We start from the raw sequence: 27,425 nt of genomic DNA on the forward strand, positions 1-27,425 counted from the left end.
TGCACAAGGAACTAAACCACCATGAGAGGTGATACGATAGAAAACTTATCACCATAAGAACTTGACCTAAAAGAACAATTCGGAAGAAAATATAAAACAAGAATATTTAAATACTCTATTTATTTGAGAGAAGAGAGAAAGAGAAAGAGAGAGAGAGCACAGGGGGAAAGGCAGAGGGAGAGGGAGAAGCAGACTCCCCACTAAGCAGGGAGCCCGATGTGGGGCTCAATCCCAGGACCCTGAGATTATGACCTGAGCCAAAGGCAGACACTTAACGGACTGAGCCACCCAGGTGCCCCCCCTTTTCTACTTTATTTAGTTATTCAGTTATTTGAGAGAGAGAGAGAGAGCAAGAGAGAGAGAGTGGGAAAACAAGAATATTTAAAATAATTAAAGAAATAAAAGAAGTAATAGAACTCACAAGAAAATAATAAGACATTATAAAGATGAAAAAGAACCAAGTGGAATGTCTAGGAATAAAAAATAGTCACTGAAATTTGAAAAACGTCATAGATAAGTTAAATAATAGAATCAGTGAAGAAAATTCATGAAGTGGCTAAGAAAGTTACACAAAATGTAATATATAGAGATAAAGAAAGGAAGGAAGGAAAATGAAGCTAGGAGCACATGGGATAGCACGACAAGTTTCATACACATCTGCTATGAGTCCCAGAACCAACAATTTAAGAGAATGAAACACAGGCAACATTTGAAGAGTTAACACCTGGAAGCTTTTCCTACATTTACAAAAGGAACGAACTCCCATTTGAACTCCACGCAGAAAAAATAGAAATAAGAAAGTGTATACTTTGAAACATATAGTGATGCTACAAAACACCAAAGGGCAAAGACAAGGTCTTAACAACCAGGGAAAGAAAGTCAAGTCCCCTCGAAGGAATGCAATAAGTAGACAGCCGACTTCCCAGGAGGAACGATCAATGATAAAAGACAATGGGGTGACATTTCGAAACAGGTTTAGAGAAAATAACTGTCAGCTGAGAATTCTACACCTAGCTAAACTATCACACTCGCGTGAAGGCAAAATAAAGACATTTCAGGCAAATAATGAACGTACTGCTCACAAAAACCCTCATGGGAAAAAAAGTAAAACAACCTATCATCCAGGAAGGAGGAAATGCAACCCAGAAAGGAATCCTATGTAAGAAGCAACAACAGCGGGCCTGCCTTGTATGTCTACGGCTGTAAGGACGGATGGTAAACAGATGGCGCCTACGCATCCTAGTCCAGTACAATCCCCGCTTCTCCTTCTTGGCTCCCTGATACGGAGGCCTCCTGTCAATTGCTATTTATCATCTTACCCCAACTCACTATCACCTGCATAATTCCACAGTGGTTAACAGTGAAGAGCTCATTTAACATAATCTAGTAGTGAAGCCAGATGGTCCTCTGGCAAGAACTGAATTTGAGGCATAGAAATGTGCTTCAGTCTTGGCTGTACCGTATCCAGCAGGGCCGTTTTAGGCTCATGATAATTCAACACCTTAGAGACTGACCCTTCTTATCTAGGAAGGGATGTAAGAATTCTACGAGGGGATTAAAACCCTTCTAGAAAATATAAAGCACTTTTCCAGTGTGAGTCTTTGGGGGAGGTGGTTCAGTAGCATTTCATCGGGGACACATTCATTCTGCCATTTGGCTTTTAATATCTGTCATAATCTGTTCTCATTTCATCTCTCCAGGAGATCCTACCCAGCCCCCTGTCCCACCAGGCAGGTCAACATGGGCAGCAGGTTTCCCTCAGAGCCCTGGTGGGGTTCTTTCCACTCAGTTGCTCTCTGCTCCATCTTTTCATTTTCTACACAACGTTCATCTTCACGCCCCAATTCCGTCCTCAGTCCTATCTCGACAACCTGTAATCTGCACAGAGCGTTTACAGACGCAGAATCCAAGAACGACTTTGAACTCCTAGTATTTGCTGCTTGGAGGACCAGGTGATTTTACATACGATGATTCTCATAAACCATTTTTTTTTTAAACTGCTCTTGTTCTAATTATCTTCACCATGAAGTCTGGCACATAACATATGATACTCCATCTTATTCTGCAACGGAAGTTTTCCTTGTCTCTCCATTTCATCATTATTGGCTAACCAGGGCCCTCATGAAAGGTACCTACTGCAATCCTATTGATGCTATGCACTCATTGTGCAATAAATGTTCTTGTGGGATGCCTACATGCCTAGAATGTCCAAAATATACTCAACTAATTCACCGTAGGCCGAAGGAGAACGGAGGAAGAAGGAGCCAGAAGTAAGCAAAAGAAGACACAAACAGGCAAAATACAGATGAAGAAAACAGTGTGGACCAATTAACTGCAGTCCAAAACCAGGCCTCTCCTTCATGTATATCACATACCACTGAAATCTCACAACAAGCCCTTGAGGTGCACGATATTATCCTTATTTCATAGACTAGGAAACACGCTCAGAGATGAAGCAAACCACCTCATGCTGTACCATTAGTAAGCGGTAGAAACAAGCTCTGAATGCACTTCTGTGTCGTAGCAAGAGTAAGAACGTGCTCTTGGCCAAGCAGGCCATTCACTATCAGTGAAAAGTAAAATATCTTATTAAATGATGGGGCGCATGGGTGTCTCAGTCAGTTACGCGTCCAACTCTTGATTTCGGCTCAGGTTGTAATCTCAGGGTCGTGAGATCGAGCCCTGAGTCGGGCTCTGCACTGAGCGCGGAGCCTGCCTGGGATTCTCTCTCTCCCTCTGCCCCTACCCCCAGCCCCCAAATAAAACAGAACAGACTAAAATAAAATAATTGTATTGAGTTGCATATGAAAGCCTTTAGAACAGTGAGTGCCCAGTGCGTGAAGCTATATACACTCTCACATAAACATACCAATGATGAATATCGCATTATGTATTTAATTCATTTTTACTTCATATGCATATTCATATGTTCACATATAATATGAATATTCAGATTCATATCATTTTCATTTAAGTCACCTTAATCGTCAGGTCTGGGGTATGAGAATGACCCATGTCTTACTGGTTCTTATTGGTTCTGCAGATTAACTTAGAGGTTTGTCAATGGTTATGCTTCTAGGAACACTAAAACAAGGTTAAGGCAGATTCTCATGTCAACATTTTAATGTAAATGAAATAATGCATACTGGAAATATTTCACTGAAGAGGCCCTCAGAAGTATTTCGTCTCTATATAAATTCACTTTTGGTAGCACCTCCGCCCCCAACATTCCTGATACTCCTGAGATTTTGACATTTTGACCTCCTTGTTTCTTTTTGGATATTTATCTAACCAAACTCCATTTTTTTTTTTTTTTTTGCGTAAAAACCACTTACTTCGGAAACAAATAAATGAAAATTAATGTTTACAATATGGAGATAGTAGCAATTGGTAGCAAACGAACAAAAACTTGGAGCTGAACGCAACTTGAATACTTTTGTGTGGAACATTCAACCGTAGTAACCAACTGCATGTTTAACATTTCTATCACAGATTCATTTTTTCTAACGTTTATTTATTTTTTTTAGTCATCTCTACACCGAACGTGGGGCTCAAACTCATGACTGGGAGGTCAAGAGTCGCACGCTCCACCAACTGAGGCAGCCAGGTGCCCCCACAAATTCATTTTTAATGGTAAAACCAACATGGAGTGTCACAGCCTTTAAAAAAACACAAAGCTCATCCTACGAATATTCACTTATGACATAGATCAAAGTTATGTCCCATTTCCAAATAGAAATACATTTATTCCACATCTACTAATCGGAGAAAATTTCCATTAAATTCCATTTGCCGTGTGAAGCCCCGAGAGAGGAAAACATATCCATTACTACCCAGGACAAATATTAAGAATCGAAACAACAGAAACCATTCAGGATGTTCATTTAATACAGGCGTACTGAGAGAAAAATACACAGAATACAAACTCTACAGATAGAGACATAAACAACAGAATAACAAAAGTGTTTTCTCTAGAATCTTTGATTTGAACATTGACCCACTTATAGCACAGTATCCATTTTTGAGAGTCTCTTTTTAATTGTACACATTTTTCTCTCCTTGCGAATAAAAAAAAGCATTTTAACCCAAAAGATCAAGCTGCAGTTGCAAAATGTATTTCCTGTGTTCATACTAACCACTTCCTCTTTCAAAAAAAATTTTTTTGTTTTCTAAATTGTTACAGTGAACAATTTCTTCAGATAACCAGTCAGACATTTGATATGAAACGAATTTGGGAAGAGCGCTCAAGATATTACTGTGTTCAATAAAGATGTCAAACCTCATAGAACGAAGGCAGCAAAAAAATTTAATAGTACAATTCCTTATACGTACAATGACTAAAGTAGTCATCCTGCGAGAGGCTGTTTCCCCAAATGGTAAAAACATTTAACACTCTGCCATTCAGCTGCCTACCCTGCCAGGGCTTACGGAGCCCTCCACACGGCTTCCAAGTGCAGAAGCCTTCTTCAACTGCTACATTTCACTTGTTTTACTGAGCTAATTATCACACTGATCATTGTTCAAAGTAAATTCCGTCATTCTTATGTAAAATTAGCATAGATTATTATTTTATTTTTCTCTTTAAAATATTCGATTATGTAACTTACGATATAAGAAAAGCACGTGTGTATTTTTATTATAATTAGAAACGTGAAGCTTTATCACATACTCCTTACAATTCTACCTTCATTCATAAATGGCTCACGAGTTCCTAATCTACCTCGCGATAGGGACATCTCTGTAGAATTTTAAAACTAAGAACATTCTCAGCCACATAGTTTAGAAGCCATAATATTACACAAAAATGGAAATGTAAACTCCCCAAGAAACTGATCCGCTCTTCTGAGTGCTGATGGTCGGGATTTGAATCTAATTTAACTTTTAAAACATTTCCTCAACTCAGGTTATGTAACAACACGAGTAAGCCCAGAAGGAAACCTCTAGCATTGTATAGAGAATTCCTCAGAATTGCGATGAATTTGAATTAAGAAGCCACGTTAACTGTTTCGTGGCAAACAGCTGCCTATAAAATTCAGCCTCTGGCAATAAAGGCATCATACAAGATACTGAACCTGTAAGAAGGAGAAACTGACACCAGAGTTTAAAGACATAACTTGAACTCACCAACAATTACTGTAGCTACTTGTAACCACTAACTGCAGTTTTTGTTAAACAATATCCTATTTTGCACTTAGAAATTATGTAAGAGCCAACAGTCACAAGGCGAGGGCGAATTAGAGAAAGGGAATTATTCATTGCCTGACATGGATGAACTCCCTGTAATGCATGCATTTAGAAAACACTGTTCTCTCTGTTCAGAAATATTAGTTCACATTCCATTCATTTTGATAACCTTTTCCTTTTTCATCCCAACACCACCCTAACCAACTGTGGCTCTATCAGAATGCAGAGATTTGGCACTGCTCCTTGCCCAAGTTTGTCTGGCATGTTATTCTCCCAAAGCCAAGTGACAGATAAAACCTGACTATAAAGGCTTTGTCGCCAAAACACCATTGAAGAGTTGGTTAGAAGGCAAACGGGAAAATTCACAACAAAGAGAGTTGAGTACCAGGAAGAAGATGAAAGGCAAGCCCCTTACAGTCAAGGAAGGTGTGATTAGACGCTGGTGTTCATGCCACCCCCACACCTGGCCAGCACACTGTCGGTGGATAATGGGTCAGGGAATGAACGGTGAACGTGAACGCTTTGCAACTTAGGAATTCTTCAACCCGTTAAATGTTTTCTGAAAATGAGACTAAGACCATGAAATCATGATTCCATTAGAATTCCCTGAAGTTAAAAAAAACAAAAACAAAAATAGGTATAGGGTAACTCATGGAGGGGGGGGGGTGCATGTGAAAACAGAAATAGACAAATTCAGAATCTAGTTGGGTAAAAAGCTGTACCAAGCAGAAGCAAAGTGCAAGAAAAGAACTAGTAGAAATAGTTTTATAAAATAAATGAATGGTTACTTAAAATTCTCATTCTTCCAAAGTAATCTCCAAACTACATAAAGGTTGAAATACTGACTCCATTAAAAAGTAATCTGTTGCCCATTTGTCCACACCATGCTCTAAGCCTGCAAAAAAAGGAAAAAAAAATTGGAGACTAGATGTAGAGTTTAATTGCTCAGGGTGTCAAGGAACAACGGTCCTTTGGCACCAAATCAGTTCTGATGGCGCCGGGCTTCTGAGAGAGGGGGCCAGCGAGAGACGGGCTCTCTGTACTACCAAGCATGAGCCTTAAAAATGTGTGACTTGGAACCAGTAACATTCTGGTTGTCTAGGCTTTTCCACTGCACACCAATATTTTGATAGCAATGATGAAAATTGTAAGATAAAGCATCACCCACCTATCAATTAAAGGCAAACCAAAAGGCTTTACTGGGGTAAGTAAAGATATTTTAAACAGAAAACAAAAAGTACCAATCTTTTAAAAAATATATACTGGTATATTGGACTTAATTAAAATTGGTAAGTTGTGCTCATCAAAAGAAGCCAGACACAAAAGTATACTGTATAATTATATACATTCCTGTGAACATATGTATAAATACATACATATACACACTCATAAAGAATACCTATATACCAAAAGGAAGAAAATCTATTTTTATTTATTTAAGATTTTATTTATTTATTTATTTGCAAGAGAGAGAGAGCATGAGCGGGGTGGAGAGGGGCAGAGGGAGAGGGGGAAGCAGACTCCCCGCTGAGCAGGGAGCCTGCCGTGGGGCTTGATCCCAGGACCCCGAGATCATGATCTGAGCTGAAGGCAGATGACCTGAGCTTAACTGACAGAGCGTCACCCAGGAGCCCTGAAAATCTGTTTTTAAAATGAGCAAAAGATTTGGTCACTTCACAACAGAGGTTGTTCACATGGCCCCAAAAACGTTCAACATCATTCTTCACCCAGAAAATGCAAGTGCAAATTACAACCCCTGCCAGATTCCACTCCCCACTCATCCCAGAGGCTGAAATAAAAAGACTGATAAACACCTGTCGTTGGGGAGGGTGAGGCACAAGCCCCGGGGGAGCGTCCGCTGGTACAGCCACCTCATCAGGCTCTTTGACAGCACGTCAGAGCCAGGATGCCACACCGTAGTATATACCCAAGGACAGTGAGAGACCCTGTCCACCAACAGCCACGTATAAAAATGTTCATGGTAGCTTTTTCCTTAGTTTAGCTTCAGTCTGGAAGCAATCCAAATGGCCACGAACAGAAGAATGGATCAACAGATCATGGTATGTCCACACATGGAATACCACGTGGCAATCACAAGTGGACAACACAAAGTACCACCATATGCAACACAAATATGAATCTCACAAACATAACATTGAGTCAGAGAAGCCAGACAGAAGAATACGTGTTGAGCAGTTTGTAGGAAGTACAGAAGCAGGCTAAACTGATATGACCTCTATATGACAGAGGTCAGAATAATAGTTACCTTTGGGGTGGGGGAGTGTTCAAGGGAGCCTGTTGGGGTTCTAGAAATGTCCCCCATGTTAGGTGGTGGCCCATGATTTCATATATGTGTGAAAACTCATTGAGCTGTCCACTTACCATGTGGCCACTTTATTGTATGTAAATTCACCTCAATAAAAAACTTTTTTTTTAAAGTAAGCTCTATGCCCAGTGTGGGGCTTGAACTCATGACCCCGAGATCAAGACTTGCGTGCTCTACCAAGTGAGCCAGCCAGGGGCCCCAATAAAAAAAACTATTTTAAATGTTCTAGAAGGACCCATATTAAGTGACAAGCGTGATCACCTCTGAGGAGGGCTTGGGATGGGGGAAGGTGGACAGCACAGAATACTTTCGCCTTATCCTCATTATTATTTTACAACAGAATCTTACATTGGAGTGAGACATATATGGTTTGATTTTTCTATGTTCCCTTGCAGTCCTTGGACTTCTCAATATACTCAATATACACAAAACAGATAGTAAGGACTATATTTTCCATCTCATTAAAAGGGAGGAAAAAAGGGTCTGGTTTTACCTTCAACTTAAGCACCTGGGTCATGAGCAAAAGGATGACCTCTTCTTCTTCTTTTTTTTTTTTTTTAAGATTTTATTTATTTATTTGACAGAGAGATAGAGACAGCCAGCGAGAGAGGGAACACAAGCAGGGGGAGTGGGAGAGGAAGAAGCAGGCTCCCAGTGGAGGAGCCTGATGTGGGGCTCGATCCCAGAATGCCGGGATCACGCCCTGAGCTGAAGGCAGATGCTTAACGACTGAGCCACCCAGGCGCCCCAAGGATGACCTATTCTAACATAATTGGTTCTTTTGCAAATCCAGATCACCTCATTCCTAATCACTAGAGCTCATATTAAGTCTTCAAGTTCAAAACTTTCTGACAGCTGCATCTTGGCAAAGGAAAAGAGACTGCATACTTCCCTGAATTTCATCACCAATAAAATCCATTCCATTGAGCTATTTCCTTCCTTCATCCTCCTCACAACATCCAAATCTATTCACTTGCCCAGAGATAAAACTACTAGGTTTTTTTAGGTCTATTTTATAAATATAAATTTATTTTTAGCTAAACTGGGTGCCTCAAGGAGAACACAAACCCTCTTGTAAGCGAATTACTAGATATCTGGCTACTCACTGACGCTGAACACAAAGCAAAAGTCTACGGATGCCCCACAAAGACTTGGACAGACAGATTATTTGAACACAGTGCTTACGAAAAGTGTGGGGCATTTAATTTTTAAAAAAAGAAGAAAATCAGGCTCAAGCCCAGATCCTAAGTAGTTTAGAAGATGCATGCACGTCAGGTTCACATCACCTGTAACATCACACCCGAATGTAATTTAGCGAAGTCCATTCTGCTGATGGTGGGAAGGGTTACGTCTTTGTAAACGCAGTCGGATGGTTCCAAGTGTTGCAGAGCTGACTGCAGCACAAGAGAGGGTGAGTTCTTTCTAACACAATTGGATAATTGAATCATTTGCGGAAACTGGGGGAAAAGACATTTATATGAGATTCAAAGACTGTCAGAAGTCACAATGGGAAATTACATTATGTAGCAATAAGAACTGAAACACCACATCCTTTTAGCTTGATACTGACAAGGGGCTTCACCGGCGATAAAACAGAGCACTGATATAACAGTCAAACTGCTGTTTGTTTGGGGAAATTACAGTGCTCCGAGTCACACTCTTAGGCAAAATAACTTTTGAATTCCAATGTTTTGACACTGCTCTACCTGGTTCAATGTTGTGATGCTAAAATTGGGTAATTTATCATATCCTTGGAGAGGAGGCAAGTGGTACCTGCATAAAAATAACAAAATGATGCTCTCGGGATACGAAAAAACAACATATCCTTGGAAATAGGAAAAGAGTCAAGGAGAACAATTCAATTTGGCCAGGACCTATCAGAAAGTCCTAAAGCCATAATTGGACCCAGCAACTGCACTTTCAATAACTAACTTGGGTCTGACCTGAGGGAGAAAAACAGAGAAATAAAATAATCATGGAAATTTCTGAACCACACAAAGGGCCAGAACTCACACAGCATGTGTGGATCTCAAACCCCCAGTTGGAAATGTAGATTGACGTAGTCCCGGCTTGGTAGCGAACCCAAGGAATGCCAGCTCCCCGGAGAGCTCACTTTAAACCTTGGCCACAGATAAAATCCCGAGGAACACATACTCATAATCACACGGTCTGTTCTGTACCTCACATGGTTTTCTGCTGTGATTTATACCTTTTTATAGGACTGAAATACAGGGCCATGACCTTCGTATAACCAGCCTTGATAGTTTATATGTAATTTTTCACAGTATGTTAATGTTAACTGGGAAGATATTTCCCCCTGTGTGAAAACCATGGATAACTACCAAAAACTACCATTTGGATCAGATTTTTCATTTTAATGAAAGTAGTCTCATCAGAAATGAATGCGCCCAAGAAACTACATCTATGAAGGTTCTAATACTCTGAAAGACCCGCATCTTGAAGGACAAGGGCTGTGGTGCTCAATGCAGATGCTAGTTTTACTAGGGTTGCTGTTTTGTTGGTGTTCTGGTTACAAAGTTCTCTAACTATTGAGTGATCTGTTTCTGGGCCTATTTTCCCCAGAAGCCCTGTTTATTTTTTTAGCAGTATTTTTGTAGAATGTAAGGTTTACAGCAATGCATTTATAGCATTATAGCAGAAATGTATGTATCACAAAAATACACAAGGAAACGAGTCACCATGAGCAAGTCAGCAGAAACAACAAATTGAAGAATCAGGCCCATGAAGATTGTAGATACTGAAATAATTAAATAGGGAATATAAAATTGGGATATTAAATACGTTTCAAGAAGTAAAATATGATATGAAAGTGTGACAAAGTCACAAGAAAATAACAAAAGGATGAAAAAAGATTTTAAAGAGAGCCTAAGGAACTTTTAGAAGTGAAAATGTAACAACTGAGATTCGAGAACTAATGGGTGCATTAAACCATAGGTTAGACACAGCTTAAGAGAGAATTAGTGAAATGAAAATTATATCTGAAGGAATTACATGGGGCACAGCAGAGAAAGACAAAGAGATGAGAAATAGAAATACAGGTTAATAGGCAGAGATGATACAGAGTAGTTTTTTATTTTTTTTAAAGATTTTATTTATTTATGTGACAGAGAGACAGCCAGCGAGAGAGGGAACACAAGCAGGGGGAGTGGGAGAGGAAGAAGCAGGCGCCCAGTGGAGGAGCCCGATGTGGGACTTGATCCCGGAACGCCAGGATCACGCCCTGAGCTGAAGGCAGCCGCCTAACGACTGCACTACCCAGGCGCTCCCCAGAGTAGAAGTTTTAACTTGCACCTAATAATCGGAGTTCCAGATGAACTAGCAGAATGAGAGATAGACACGCGTGGAAAAACTCTAACCAGGAGCCAATAAACTCACCAAATCAAGAGCAAGATAAAAAAGAAATTCACAGCTAGATACACTATAGTGAAATTTCAGTGAAGAACTAAGACCAAAAAAATATATCGCCATAGTTACCAAGAAGAAAAGCCATTATCTCCAAAGGATTAACAGTTACACTGACCTCTTCCCTGCTTCGACTTAACACAAATGAGAGCCAGAAGATTGTAGAACTAAGTTCATCCTCCAGGTACAATACAATTGCCCTAGGATTGTATACATGGAGAAATCATCTTTCAAGAATGAGAGTGACGATCATTCCAATCAAACAAAAACTGAGATTTTACTGCAATAAATCTCTGCTAAAGGCACCTCCAAAGGATGTCCTTTGGGAAGAGGGAATAAGATCCCAGATATAAAAAGAAATGGTGAACAAAGAAAGTAGAAAGCATACTTATAGGACTGTATAAAATTACAAAAGCCTAACTTGTATAATGGAACCCCAAATACTCACAAATAAATTGCAATGGTCAAAGGGAGCTGGTTTAGTTAAAGGGTTGTTTGGGAAAACATTAGTAAAGATTCCAAATTACTTCATAGTTTAGGTTGAATACGTATGTTAAAATATCTAGGCTAACCAATAAAAGCACAGCAAGAGAACACATAATCTCCAAAGTGGCATAGGCCAAAGACGGAATGAGAAAAGTAAAACAAAACAAAAATTTCAAAACTCAAGAAGGCAAGAAACAAAAAGGGATAGAGCAAGAGGTAAGGGAACCCAGAGAAAGTGAGACAAAGAGAAAACAAGATGAGATGGTGTACATGAACCCAAATTCTCTGGGGAGAGGTAAAGACCATCAGACTGGATGAAAAAGAAATCTAGCCATGTGCCATTCATGAGGGAGCCATCCAAAGATGAGGACAAAGAAACATGCAGAGTAAAAGTTTGGGAAAGATTTGCCAGGCAAACACTAGCCCAAAGAGCTGGTACAGATCAGACAAAACAGACTTCAAGGCATAAAACATAACTGCAGACAGAAGTTCACTACACACGGATGAAAAGTCAAAACACACTGAAGGGGCGCCTGGGTGGCACAGCGGTTAAGCATCTGCCTTCAGCTCAGGGCGTGATCCCGGCTTTCTGGGATCGAGCCCCACATCAGGCTCCTCCGCTATGAGCCTGCTTCTTCCTATCCCACTCCCCCTGCTTGTGTTCCCTCTCTCGCTGGCTGTCTCTCTGTCAAATAAATAAATAAAATCTTTAAAAAAAAATTAAAAAAAAACACACTGAAGATACTACAATTCTAAAATTTATTTATTAAAAGCTTTCTTTCTTTTTTTATTTAAATTTTTAAAGTGATCTCTATGCCCAACATGGGGCTCAAACTCAGGCCCCCGAGATTAAGAGTCACATGCTCTACCAAGTTACCCAGCTAGGCAGCCCTAAAATTTATTTTTTAATAAAATAACTTTATAATAGAAGAAAAAAATGGAGAGAAAATGACTAATCTTCCACTGTCATCATCATGACAGGTAACTCAGGGATCACTGGCTGCTGCAGGAAATGGCTTTGAGTCCCTTGTACATATTAACCCCATTAATACTCCCATCGATCCTGTTCCTTTGTGTTCCCTTTTTACAAACCGGAAAAGTAAAGCACAAAGAAGTAACATAGCTCTGTCAAAAAGTGATACAACAAATGGCGAAAAAAATCTGCATGATGGCAAGATTTGCATAGCATCATCGGCAAGTTGGATCTAATGAAAATACATAGAGATGGATAATACACATTCTCTTCAATTACTTACAGAACGCCAATAAAAGCTGACCACGTACTGGGCCATAACACAAGTCTCAACAAACACCCTAGAGGCAAACTCAGACTTTCTGGAGCGATGATGCAATTAAACTATAGAAATCAATAATGAAAAGATAAGTTTAAATGTGCCATACAATTGGACATTTTTATTTATTTTAAAGATTTTATTTATTTATTTGAGAGAGAGAGTGGGAGAGAGAGCACGAGAGGGGGGCTTGGTGAGGGGCAGAGTGAGAAGGAGAAGCTAAGCAGGGAGCCAACATGGGGCTTGATCCCAGGACCCTGGGATCATGACCTGAGCCCAAGGCAGACACTTAACTGACTGAGCCACGTGGGTGCCCACAATTGGACATTTTAAAATAGGCTTCCAAATAAATCACAGAAGAGATTCAACAGTAAAGGAAATGAAAAGTATCTCAAAATAAACAATAGTAGTACTCCATACCAAAGTTCGTGGGTTGCAGATAAAATTGTATGTAAGTGGGAAATGTGTTACTTTTTTAAAGTAGGCTCCCAACACGGGGCTTGAACTCACGATCCTGAGATCAAGACCTGAGCTGAGATCAAGAGTCGGACGCTGAACTGACGGAGCCACCCAGGCGCCCTGAGAAAAGTGTTGCGTTTCTAATGTTCATATTAGAAAAGATGAAAAACTGAAATGAGGTAAGCAAGAAGAAAGAAATCTCTGAAAAGGCAAGAGAATACATCCAAAGAAGAGGAAGACGAAGAAGAAAAAGAAACTAAATGAAATAGAAAATAAAAGTAGACAAGGGAAGCTCCACAATGATAAATTTGGGGTTCTCGGAAAACAAGAATAAAAATGATTTCAGAAACCCGATCCTCCAAAAGAGAAAACGGTACAAACAGGCAGGACTGGGAGTCAACAAAGGGGGAACACAACAACACAGGCAGCAAACACTAACGGGAGAGATATTATGGTCAACTTTACGGCAATAAGTTTGAAAGCTTAGGATGAAGAGGGTCTATGTTTAGAAAAATACAACCCACCAGTATCCACCAAAGAGGAAGCAGATGACAATGAAGGAATTGACTCAGTAGTTAAGAGACTTTCCCACAGTGAAGTATTATGAAACATTCAAGAAACAATTAATTTCAATTTACGTGTATTATTTCAGAGAATAGAAAAAAAGCAACACTCTGAAACTCATTAAGTAAACCAAACTAGGATGGACAAGGAAGAAATATAGATCAATTTCAATGGGAATAGAGTCAAAACTCTTGAGTAAAATATTAACAAAACAGATTAAGATTATGTATTTAAGAAAACATAATTCAGATTATGTATTTTAAAAAATTTATGTATTAAGAAAAATCCTACTTGGATTTGTCACAGGAATGCTAATATGGTTCAATATAAGAAAACCAACTCATGTAATCTATCGCATTAATGGATTAAAGGAAGCAGAGAAAGTGTTCCATGGTACTCAACATCAAGTCAAGTTGAAAAAAACCTCATGACAAAAAAGGAAAAGAAGGGAATCCCTTAGCTTGATAAAGGGTTTATTAAAATCGTGCTTAATGGAGAAACATTTGAAGTACTCTCTTCATTATCAAGAATGGAGATAAGAAGGTCCACACCAACTGCTTCTGCCAGCATAATGGCAGTCATGACCAACAAAACGAGATAAGAAAAATAAATAAATAACGATTGAAAAAGAAGAAATAAAACTGCCATTATTTGCTGGTGATAGGATTGTCTCTATAAAAAAAAAACACCCATGAAGAACCCAAAGTGGACATAAAAAGAGAGTTTAGCAAGACATCTGCCTCTAACCTTAATATATAAAAGTCACGTGTTCTATACTCCATGTGAATTAAGTAAAAAACATAATAGCGAATGAAAAAAAAATCAAGTCCGAAGAAAATAAATGAAAGTATGATTTTGGTTATATAATGCGGGAAAAGAGACAAAATTATAAATACACTCTTTGGAAATACATACACCTGTGGTAAAGCTGGGACACACAGCAAGGAGGGGATTAACACCCAATTAAGGAAAAAATACACCTGTGGGGTGGGGCTCAGGAGCAGGAAGTTAGGGACGGACTTCAAAGGCATCAATAAGATTTTCTTTCTTAAGCTAGCTTGTAGATTAGAAGTGTTCTTTTGGTTCTTATTCTTTATACTGTATATATACTTTATATATATCATACTATATAATACACAGTATCTTTTTTTTTTTAAGAAAAGGCTCTGAAAGGTAAAATACCTTTTATTAACAATAGTTGGATGTTTTATTGTTTTGTTTTGTTTTTTTCCTCTTTAGCTGTTTGCAATTTCAGGTATTTCTGGAATAAAGCATGGACAGCTTTTATATTAAGAAAAGGTCATAAAAGTAATTTCTTCAAAAAAACCCTTTAAATGAATAAAAATCACTCTGATTTTACATTTAGGATAGTAAAATATTTGATAAAGAATGCATACCTTTGCTAGGTATGTTACGCATCTACTGATAGACCTCATTCAACCCCAAACGATTTTTTGATGAACTCCGGATCAATCTATTTTATCTGAGTCACATTTTAAATCCTTAGGGGAGTGGGATATTTCACAGGAACTTGTGACAAATTGATGGTAATTTATGGTAACTTTATCAGCACGTTAATACATCTTTCGGTAAAGTATCCCCACTCCAGCCCAAAGAGAGACATCGAGGACGTATATTTTAATGTATTAGATAATTATCGAGGAAGGCGTGCTACGATAAACCTAGGCTTTCAGCAAGGAATTTGGCAGCCTTGGACAAATAACTAAATAACCCACACTATTTTCCATCGAAACTCATCTCCCGTGAATCTGGCAAAAGTGAAAGAAATCCATGAAAACGTTGTGCTTCTCCCCACGTAAAGCATGACGCTGAGGATGCCCAAACAGCCCCAGGCAGCCATGGGATGAATACAGCCGTGTATTTAACAGTCCAATGTTGTTTACACTGTATTGATGAATTTTAGAAAAAGAAAACTCAGCTTCTAGGGAAAAACAGCTATGGAACCACAAGAAGGGACACTACGAGCTTTATCGCACTCCGAACCGCGACGCGAGTCCATTTAGAGAAGAGCCCTTGATGGGACGCCCAGATGCAACGTGCTAACAACCTGAATGAATCACCTCGAAAGTCAGGCCAGCCTGCACGTCCCTTTATCTCCCCAACGGAAGCATTCTGAGCAGCAGAGCTCTTCCAGATGGTGCGGAACCGGTCTGCTCTGGCTTTTAAAGGGGCTGACTTTTTCTTTGAAAAGCCATTAAGGGAAAGCCACGGCCTCCGGAAACCACCCCGCTGCGAGCCACTCCTAGGCTAAGTCTCCGAGTCATCAACCTGGGGACAACGCAAGTCCACAAACTGCTCCAATCACAACACTGGAGACTCCCCAAAAGTCAGCTTCTGGTCCCCACGATGGGTGACACAAAATTCTAACAGCTGATCCCAGGCTGAGTGGCCTTTTGTGGTGATGTGGGAAAGGAGAGCGTGGGGACAGGCAGGGGGAGGGGCAGCCACAGGCACAAGAGGAAGTGAAAGAAGAGAGCTCACTTTCACCTCACCTTTTCAACATCTGCTTTGGTGACATTGATGTCAGCGTCCATCTTCTCAAAGTACTGCTGTGCCCTGTCGGCCTCTTTGCAGTCACGTTCAAATCGTCTTTTACTCTGAAAGCAGAGGCAAGTGGTAGCAGGGGAGCAGTTGTGAATGAAACCTCGAGATTCCTATGAGAACGTATCATTTTGTCTCAATCCCCCAGAGAGCTTTCTCCCCTGAGCTGGTTGGGTGTACGTCCTAATGTCAAAGAGTTATTCTAAACTCCACATTTATTTCCACGCCCGCTGTCTAACCTTTGTGCTTTCCAGATGAGTTTTTAGAAAAACACTCTGCTTGAGCTCTTTGGGCTCCACACTTTGCTCTGGATAATGGTGTCTAGAAACAAATGCGATTCCCATTGGAGAAATCTCTAAAGGCAACCCTTTGGTGCTTTTGTTCTGCACTCACGGATCGATGCAGGTTCACGTTCAGATTAGAAAGTCTACAGGCATTTCCGAGCTGTGTCGTCTACTTACTGATTCGAGTTGTTTCCAGCAGATCTCTATGTGCTGTTGTGCCTTCCGCCCATCGTGGAAGTACTAGAAGCAGAAAACACACAGGGATTAGCACCCCTCTTTAAAATCATATTTCATTTTCTTTAAGTAGTCTCCACGCCCAACATGGGGCTTGAACTCATGCCCCTGAGATCAAGAGTCATGTGCTCTGCCGACCGAGCCAGCCAGGCACCCCCTCAATCATATTTAAATACAGACTGTCTAGCACGTGCACTCCAAAGAAAGGTAAGGGTTAAAAAATAAAGAGGAAGTGAAAACGCAAACAGTCACAGAGTTCCCTTTAAAACTTCAGATATGGTAATACTGAATTCCAAGACCTACATACAGCACTTGGAAAAATGACAGAATGTTCGTTAAGACAGCCATCACTTAGATCTTTATTTTTAATTGGTTTGAGGAGGAATTCACGTACCACACGATTCGCCCATGTAAGTTGTACAAGGCAATGCTCTTTGGTGTAGTCACAGATTTATGCCACCACAATCAATTCGAGAACATTTTTATCCTCCCAAAAAGAGAGCCTGTATCTCTTAGCTGTCATCCCTCCCCACACCCCCTCCCCAGCCCTAGGCAACCACCACTCCACTTTCTGTCTTTATAAATCGGCTTGTTCTGGATTATTTCCTATGAATGGACTCATACAAAATGAGGTCTTCTGTGACTGACACAACGTTTCCATTAGTACATAATGTTCACTTAGCAGAATGTCTTCAAGGTTCATCCATGTTGTCACGTGTATCAGTACTTTATCTCTTTTTACTGCCAAGTGACACTCCATTGTACAGATGTATACACATTTTGTTTACCCGTCCACAGTTGATGAACATTAGGGTTTTCCCAGTTTGGGGCTATTATAAATGCTGCTGCTGCAAACATTTGTGTAAAACTTTTCTGTGCACGGACGTTTCCATTACTTAGACCTTTTTAGATTTAAAAATAAATTCATTCCCCCTGCTATCTGCAAAGGCCCTGAGGCAGGTAAGTGCCTTGTGTTGACTAGTAAGAATCCTAGGGGGCTAGACCAGGGTGAGCTTCAAGAATATCAGGAGACGGGGTCAGAGAAGAAAGGACCAGTCTGCGTAGAGTCTTGTTGACTTGTGGGGAGCCAGGGTCACCCCGAGTAGAGAGGTGCCATGTTATGAAGGAAAGTTCCAGGTAGGAGCCTCTCTCCAACCCTGGCGACAGGGGACTTGGGACCACAGGGTAGCATGCAGGTGATGAGTGGGGGTCAGACCCTAGGTGTCCTTTGGTCAGGAAAACCCCAGGATCACACGTAAGCCGAGAACTGAGGTGTCAGGGTGACTCTGAGGTTGCTGGTTGGAACTTTAGGAGAGGAGGGACTGAGAGAGGCAGGTCTGAGGGGAATCAGACACAGCTTTAGACGTGTGAGGGTGACATTCTAGGAGATCCCCAAGTGGAGAGCCTCACAGGAACTTGGTTGGTTGTGGGAGAGCTCAGAGAGTGGTCAACACTAAGACGACCAGTGTCATCAGCGTCAAGTGGGTGCCTAGTGCCGAGCCACAGCCTGGACGAGATCACAAAGGAGACAAGATCCCAAGGAAAGACCAGCTAGAAACTCATGGAAATATTAAGAAAACGGTGTCCTTTTTATCCAGGGGCCTAAAATCACCAGTGTTTCCTAAATCCTGTCATAGCCTTCAACTGTGATGTCACCAACTTTGTCAACGTGGTGGGAGTTTCCCAGATCTGTTCTCCGCCCTGTTCTGTGTCCCCAGAGGCCCACCCGCATGGACTGCACCGAGGATCTCTTACCCTCCGGCTCTGTCAGATTTGCCACAGAAGTTCTGGCATATCAGGGGGCAGGAATTGGTAGCTACCTGCAGTTTCCTCTCGCTAAGATGCTCCGGGTCCTCGACCCAAGGCCACAGCTCCCGTCAGGCACTCCTGCTTGCCTATAAAGTGCCTGCAATGCTCCCCTGCCCCTGTCAGACTGAGGGGGCCACAGTAGCTCCCCACCCTGACTAGCCCCAGCCCTATTGCTTCTCCTGAACCCTCTCCACAGCAAGGTAAATGCTCCTTTTACTAGACAACCTTCCGTCAATGACTGGGCTTGAATGGGCCGCCTGTGTTCCGATGGACAAGGTAAACCTCGGTGGTGGGGGGTTCCATGGCCAGAAAGCAAGCAGAAAGCATGACCGATGGAACAGGTCAGCACAGCCTCGGGCCTTTCCATCCCGCCTAGTCAGAGCCTGGGGCAGGGCTGAGTCACAAAGGAGGGCTGGGGACCGGGGAGGACAGGAAGGAGGAGACCAAATCAGATTTTGGTTTTTTTTAAGAACAGCTCTCTTTTATAAGGGAGTGTTTTCTTGTCTCTCTTTTGAGGTCACGTTTCACCATTTTAAGCTCCTTTTTACGGCAAGTTTTACCTAGCTAGCTTTTTTTTTTTTTTTTTTTTTTTGGTCTCTATGAATCCAAGAGGAGCCCCCTAGGGGCTTCATTCCTCAAGTTTCATAGCAGACACAGGGATGAAAACGAACAGAGATTGAGTCTAAGGCTAGAAATAAACAAGCAAGACAGGATCGAGGCCCTGGAAGTGAGAAGGAGAGCTGAGGGCAGAGCTAGGAAAATCCTGAACCTGGGAGGAAGTACGAAATGCAAGTGGGTTTTCTGAAAGCCACATACATCACTTTAACATGGAACGGTGGGCAGGCGTGAGGGAGGTCCTGGGGAAGGGGGAAGCCAGAGGCAGACAGGGAGGCAGAGAAACAGGCTTAGCCGTGCCCTCTCAGCGAGGCCCCTGGGCTCCTGGAGTCCTGCCCGGTCAGGAGCCACGTTCCTGAATTGTCAAGAGGACATCCCCCATTTTGCAAGCAGGATCACTCTGTTCTGTGATTTGCTGAAAAGATCTCCCCATCCCCCCACCCCAGTTTTACTTTGAGATTTAAAGACAGACTAAAGGGGGAAACGAAAACACCTTAGCACCAAACCCAGATCTGTGCTCTAGGGTTATGCTCTTGAAATGGATGTTTTCACAAAACATGAGGCCAGTCCTGGGCTGAGGGAGGAAATGCATACGAGAATACGCAGAAAGTGACAGGAAAGGTTGACTCGGCTTTATCATCAAAGGAATCTTCTCTGAAGACAATAGATTACCTCCCCCCTCCTGCCACATACACATACACACACACACACACACACACACACACACACACACACACAGAGTCAGATTCTGGGAGCATGAGGGCTGATTTTGATTGAAAACCCACAGAGCAAATTCTCTTGCTGCTCCTTCATTTAATATTTTAAAATAAATATGAATTTATTTTTCAAGCACGGTTGTGCACCTTGACTTGACTGACAAGCTTTCTTCCACGAAGGACTCCTCGGCCACAGTTCCATCCGAATAAAACAACCATCTGAGAACTACATTTGAGATCCTAATGTCTCCTGCGGCGTAAGGAAAAATCGAGGTGTCTGTGACTTTCCTTCTAATGTATCTCTCGTGGTATGCGTTCCTCCAAAATTCATTTGGCTACAACACAGAAAAAAAACCACATGGTGCTGTCTCATCCCTTAGGAAATCGAGGGTGGAACCGAAGGCCTCCCGACCGTCCTGAGCGTACCACGACCCAGACAGCGGTCATCCGAGTCCAGCTCTCTCTCCCCTCCTTCAATCGGAAAAGCTAGTGAACAGTTAAAAGGTAAACAAACAAACCAGCTTGCCAGATGTGTGTGTTGTTTGTTAACAAACAATGGCAAACATTGCTTCGTGGGACAGTGAGCAAGTGTGTACCTAAAAAGTGTGCCTCCGAGCTCTGAATAAAGAGGAATTGTTCTCTAGAAAAAGATAATAAGTCTTTTGGAGCCACAGAGTGAGATCATCACGGCGCTTTTCTCCTATCAGCAGAGACGGGAAATGCCATCTCTAGGGACCCAGAGAAAAGCTCCTGACTTTCTCCTGTAAGCAGGATGCTTTCATTTCTCTTCCGAGGTAATAACAGACTTTTTGAAAATGCCTGATGGTATCTCAGCTGACAGCGAAACTTACTTTCATTTCAACCTTTTGGTTGGACCTTAAAAATATTCAGGTAGAATCTATACAGATAATAAAAGCATCCTTCCAAATTTTTTAGGATTCTTCCAATGACCAGGGGCAGCTGAGATAAGAATCACAGGAAACCTAAAATAAGCAAGCACTAACTTAAAGAAAAACTACAACGACAAGGCTTCCAGGAAGGTTTTACTGCGCAGCAAGAGATCATACTTAGGCTGTGAAAATGTTTATTATTCACACTCCACAATTAGGTACAACAGCTGCTTGCTTTTACTCTATTTATATATAATAGACCATTAATTTTTAAAACTCCATGAAAAAGCAAAATATGGCACTGATGTGAGAACAGCCACTTCCAAAAAAAAAGTGGAAAAAAAAAAGAGAATAAACACTCAATTGAGGACAGTCAACCATCTGGAATTTTAAATAAAACTCAGATTCCACAGATGAAAACAAAGGAACACCAGGCTTGAAAGGGCAAAGAAAAAAGGAGCTTGCAGAAAATATGTCTGTGACAAATATTATAATTTCCTCAAAACCCACAGCGTGGTGGGTCTGAACACTAGCAGCTTCTAAGCCTGACTCGGAATTAATTAATGCAGTTATGAATCTCTGTGGCAGAGACATGGACGGGGACTGTGGAGGAAACTCAAACACCATCAGCCCTGCTCAAGGGAACACTTTGCCCCCTCGCTCCAATCCCAAACCATAAACCTAGAAGCATTTGTGATGGCAGCCGCATTCTGATTTATGCAGTATGGTCATATGATTAAATAAATATGATTTATTCAGGAAGGTCCATTCCCCCCAATCCATTTATAACAAAAATACCTTCTCAGTGAACTTGTTTCAAGTTCCTAACATGCCTACCTCCCAGTGTCAGGCTCAGTTGCTTAACTCTACCCATCCCCCTGACCATCTGGGCACCGGGCAGGGGACCCCACGCATGGTCCAGCAGCCAGTGCCAAGTTACTCTCACTCCTCTCCTGGTGTGCCTTCTCTCCACTGCTCCTGTCATTCTCATGCTGGCTTTTGCTACCCAGATCGCTCCACACGCTCACAATTTACCTCGACTCCAGGAGGCTTGTATCTGCTCTTCAGAATAATCCCTTCTTTCATAGTCCTTAAAATTCTAATTGTTTTGAAGAATCTCGATTAACTCTTTTTTTTTTTTTAAGTTAGCTCAGTGCCCAACGTGGGGCTTGAACTCACACCCTTGCGATCAACAGTCACGTGCTCTGTGGACTGAGCCAGCCAGGCGCCTCCTGATTAACTCTTGGGATGAAAGAATCTTAAAAGGATCAATATTAAGCAGTGATGCCTCTCACTTGACCCTCCTGAGGGTATCAATCTCTTACTTCCAAACCCAGGAGAATCACCATCAGTTAAGAGTTTATCTCAGATAGAGTGCCAGGGTGACCAAGGGTGAGACTTTAGGGGTGGTAATCCTTCCCCAAAAGGCTGAAAGCTCTTACAGTCGAATTCATTCATTCATTCCACGCATGTTAATTGCATGCCCCCAGGTGCAGGGTGCTGCTTGTGCTGGGTGCTGTCCTTGTGAAACCTAGTGGACACAGTGGTAGGAGAAAGAGGACAAGTGGACAGAGAGGGGGCCTGTGGGCCCAGGGGCATTTAGATAGATCTGGATGGTGCTTCTCAAACAAAGTGGAGGCGTGAATTTGCAAAGGTCTGGGAAAGGAAACACCCTTCCGAGCAGCTGGAATGGCAGTGGAGATGCCCCGAAGCAGGAAAGGGTTTTGTGTGTCCATCGAATGCTGGTGCCAATGTGATCAGACCAAGATGAGAGATAAGGCAGAAGCAGGCAAGGGCTGGGCCGCGGGGCTTCCCAGGCCACGTGAGTGTGAGGGAAAGCTACCAAAGACTGAAGAAAGGAAGGGACGTGGTCTGATCTGCATTACACAAGGTCGCGCGGGCTGCTCGTGGAGAATGTACCAAATGGGGCAGGCGTGGTAAAGGGACCAGGGAGGCGGCTGCTGCACTTGCTCCCGGGACAGCTGGCAGCACAGGTGGAGATAGGGAGCTGCGCCATGGACCATGGGGGGAGCCTGGGAGCAGAGGGATGAAGGAGAGGCTTGGGGCAGTCCTCCAGGTGAGAGGAGGAGGGACCGGACGAGAAGTGAGAAGTGTTTGGATTCAGAACACTGACTGAAAGTAGAGCCAACAGGACCTGATATTATATACAAGATGGTGTGTGAAGGAAAAAGAAGTCCTGGGTGCCCTATGGTTTGGGCCAGAACAACTAGGTTAAAAAGGAGTGCCATTTACTGACCGGAGGAAATGCAGATTGGAATGGGGTGGGATAAAGGAGTTTGGGGGATCCAAAGTTTCTTTTTGGATGGGATAAAAAGGCTACTGCATCGCACAGGTCTGGGGCCTCATTCCTAGCGCCGCTGGGCTCCAGGGCCCCCACGGACAATGTTGCACTGGTGGATGCTGCATTGGGCTCGTCCGGGGAGATGGCAAACAGGGGAGTCAGCTGGGACACAAAACACCAGTCAAATAATTCCCGGTTCTTAGAAGAAAAAGAAGGTCCCGTTCCAGCTCACGAGGGAGAAACACAAAACCCAAAGTTGCACTTCAAGTCCAGGGAATCAAGAACAGAATGTCAGCCTCCTGATAACTGGGTATGTCATCCCATTAATGCTAGGATAAAATTTTAATGCTTCTGCAGGTGACAGGGCCTTGATGAACAGCACACGATCACATGTCCTCTCGAACAAAGAAGACATAACAAAACCAAATACACCTGCTAGAGAGCCATTAGACCAGGGGCAATCAGTGGGTGTCCCATCAGCATGACACACACAGAAGACCAACGACTTCTAGAGGGCTCCTCGCTTTGGGATTTATTTAAATAGAAGTGGTAACCCCAGGAAAGAGGAACTATTATTAAAACTTTTCTCTTCCAGACCATGAAATCAAAGTCCTTCTTGGCTTTCTGTGTTTTCTTCCCATAGGTCCTGGCTTTATAACAGAGTACCCCCCGTTGCATCTCAATAGGACCGAACAGATCAGAAATAGGTTTGTAATGACTTGATCATATACGTAAGGTCCTTTTAGTTTTTGCATTCCCTCATGCTAGAATTTGTTTGCTGTAATCTCTTATAAAAACATGTTCTAACCATAGTAGGGTCAGTCCATGTTACAAAACTGCCTTATAGGAAATTCAGTCCCTCCCTAACGTCCTAAAGAGGACCTACCCAATACCTAACTTTGAGATGACTATATCTTTTAGTATCAATTTTTAAACATCCCTGAAACCTCAGGGAAAAAAATATAACTGGTCAATTCTAAGTAATGTGGGGTCTTGTAAGCACTCTCTGAGTTTATAAAAATTTTAGTGAGTCACTGAAGGTATTGTATAATTGTTTCCTCTAGAACTTTTCAGACAACCGCTGCCAAAAAACGATTCTGCTCCTGGCCAATATTTTGTAATGAACCATACTTTCCACCTGCTGAGAGAAGTTTACTTGGAGGTTCCAGTAAATGTTGGCCGGAACCTCCTGACCCCCCTCCTGGAGCTACAAATCTCCATAAACCCCTCTTATGCGGTTAGTGGTGATCACTGTGGATAACCCTGAGACAGACTCAAAGGCTGGAGCTGAACCAAACAATCTCTCTGAAATTCTCTAAGAACTTGATTCAACGTGCAAAAATCACCAACAAGGGTGTAGTTACCATAGTTCTTATGGAGGAATATATCTGAGAGCAACACTGAGCTACCCACATTTCAGATCAGCTAATTCACAACCTCATTGACTATTTCAGTGACTTAGGAATCTCATCTATACTTCTGCTACAGACCATTACTCTTCTAAATGACTAAAGCTTAATTAACAACCATAAATCATGTATGTTTGACCTCCTACTCTCAAATTTAGCTTGGAGGAACGATCCCCACCCCACACACAAAAGAGCTATTAGAGTAGTGAGTTCTCTGCAGTATTGTTTATATAACTAAAAGTAAGTAAATAATCAGAAACTGGTAATACCCTACCGATCAAATATTAAAGAATTCGTTAAGTGAAGGCTAATAGCATTAGAATAATGCATAGCCACTAACATTCCCATGATTAAAACTACATGTTTTCATGTAGAAAAATGAAAACCGCTTATGATATTAAATGGGGAATAAAGAAAAATACAAATTATATCTATATAGGACTAATATGATATCTCTATCAATCTCTATACATATCAATATCTTTATGTCTATAAGTGACACTTTAGAAGGTAACTTGGAAAAATAAGGGTTTTGATTTATAAAAACTTTGAGTTTTTGTTCTTTAATCCAGAGTTTTGGTAACATTCTTTAAAAATACTGGCAACAAATACATGGATCATAGCACCCTCCCTTCAAAAAAGGGGGAAGAGTACATAAAAGAAATACAAGTTTTTTTTCTTTTTCTTTTTTTAAATAGGCTTCATGCCCAGCGTGGAGCCCGACGCGGAGCCTGAGATCAAGACCTGAGTGGAGATTAAGAGTTGGATGCTCAACTGACTGAGCCACCCGGCGCCCCAAGAAATAGAAGTTCTTTTTGCATGTCAGCTAAAAGACATGAATATTGTACTCACTGTAAATCTGTCAAATCTAGGAAAATCAGGCAAGTATAAAATTCCCAGATTTTACACATTAAAACTAATCATGTTGCCTTATAAAGAATGTTGCTTTCCCAGTAATTTCTACTGCACACGAGTAAATCCCAGACATTGCCACATTGTACAGATTTATTGATAATTTACATTTGCAGACAAAAAACTGAATATAAAGCAAAGGAACTGTCACTGTGTACTTTGATTTACGTTTGCCCCAAAGACTGGCCACTGATACCATTACTCTAAAGAGAAGGTGCGTATCTTGCCAGAAATATAATTTCTGCAGGGGAGCCCATTAGGTGAAGAAATTAAGAGCCCCCTCACTGGGGGTTCCCAGGACTGTTCACGCAACCCGATGCGAATTGTTGCTGGCTCAGACACCAGGCAGGAAAGAACCTAAACTCCTTGCAGACAGCAAGTCTGGGTTTCCTTTTAAAGAAGTTATTTTTGAAAAATCAATGAATTCTTGTGACAACAAGCCTACAGATTTGTGTCTCAGGACAGACACTGGTTACTCATGATACTATGCGAGAGAGCTGCACGTAATATGGGAACAAGGTAGGTGTGGACATTGCCGCCTAAAACCCATCTTTTCTCCAAAGAACACGAACAGCAGGTGTTATCCTATTTTACAGTGGGAGATTTTTAAGACTTCAAGGACACACAGCTGGCTCATTATCACGAAATGGCCCCTAAGGTGAGAAGAATGTCCATCTCTCCCTCTACTCACTTCCTTCTTACTACCTTCCTTTCAAATCCAGAGGGAAGGAAACATCCTTTGCAGAATGAGCTGTTTTTTGAGAGATTCGTCTATTCAAACATAGCAAAATCTAGAGGAGAAATCATTTTCCAGTAGTATTCCAAACTGAACTTGGAAATACTCTATATGCAGTAATGAGATCCAGCAGTAATCCTGTAAATTCGAAATCATCCCTTTGGGCAGATAGGATCTCACCGCTGTATCAAATGGCCCAAAACGTATTATACTAATGGTTAAGACTGGTACTTAAGCAAGACACGATTTCTGGTCAGCTATGGGAAATACTAGCGAGACCTAAAACGGTGAAAGCCGCTTGTTTCAATGCCAACCGCCGATTCAACATTTTTAGAAAGGTCTTTTTAAATGCACTGGGCCATACTGTTATGATATATGGTCATAGGGAGGCCTGCATACATTCCTGCTTTCTGTAATAAATCCTGATCAGAATGCCCTGGGGTGGGGGTGGGGGGACACGTGGGTGGCTCAGTCGGGTAAGTGTCTGCCTTCAGCTCAGGTCATGATCCCAGGGTCCTGGAATCGAATCACGCATCGGGCTCCTTTCTCAGCGAGGAGCCTGCTTCCCCCTCTGCCTGCTGCTCCCCCTGCTTATGCTCTCTGTCTCTGACAAATAAATAAATAATATCTTAAGAAAAAAGAAAAGAAAAAGAAAAAGAATGTTCTAGGGTAGAAAGGAGATTTTGTACTGAGGAACAGAATGCCCATGAGCGTGCATGTTTATGTAACAATATACTCAAGCACGATGCTATGTGGCTTGTACCAACTTAGTAAGGCGGTCGTGATTGGCCCTCACTACAGACTCAGACTGGGGACTCAGAGGGCCTTCATAACCTGGTCTGAGGTGTCACAGCTGGTGGGGCTGCCGGAGTCCCAAGCCCTTTGTTGACTGGAATGTCCTTTCCTCTCCTAGCCCGACAGCCTCCCAGGGAGCCGTGGACACACAGCTGGTTGGGGCGCTCCCTCTTCTAGAGCAGATCTGAAGCACGCTGTCAGCCCTTCACGGCAGCATGGCAAAAAGGCCACTGGCTGTGCTACCAGAAGACCTGGATTTGAGTTCCAGCTCTGTTGTGCCATTTCTGCCAGTCACGAATGTCACCAGGAAGTGGAGAAGAACCCATTCTATTGTGTTTGTAAGAGTCATCTTTTTTTTAAAAGATTTTTATTGATTTATTTGAAAAAGAGAGAGAGAGCAGAGAGGGAGAGGGAGAAGCAGACTCCC

At 41.9% G+C, this 27,425-nt stretch overlaps 1 protein-coding gene across 3 annotated transcripts in view; it reads right to left on the minus strand.

The window, feature by feature from the left end:
- The window catches only part of FNBP1 (formin binding protein 1), a 133,218-nt gene that overhangs the window by 41,336 nt on the left and 64,457 nt on the right, over positions 1-27,425 (minus strand). For all 3 annotated transcript variants that reach the window (XM_040632064.1, XM_040632066.1, XM_040632065.1), the window contains exons 5-6: positions 16,758-16,820; positions 16,248-16,352 (exon numbers count right to left, since the gene is read on the minus strand). In XM_040632064.1, the coding sequence (XP_040487998.1) occupies positions 16,248-16,352; positions 16,758-16,820 (168 nt within the window). The remainder of the gene's footprint in view (positions 1-16,247; positions 16,353-16,757; positions 16,821-27,425) is intronic.

Source organism: Ursus maritimus, unplaced genomic scaffold (assembly GCF_017311325.1).
Source record: "Ursus maritimus isolate PB19 unplaced genomic scaffold, ASM1731132v1 scaffold_17, whole genome shotgun sequence".
NCBI classification, from domain to species: Eukaryota; Metazoa; Chordata; class Mammalia; order Carnivora; family Ursidae; genus Ursus; species Ursus maritimus.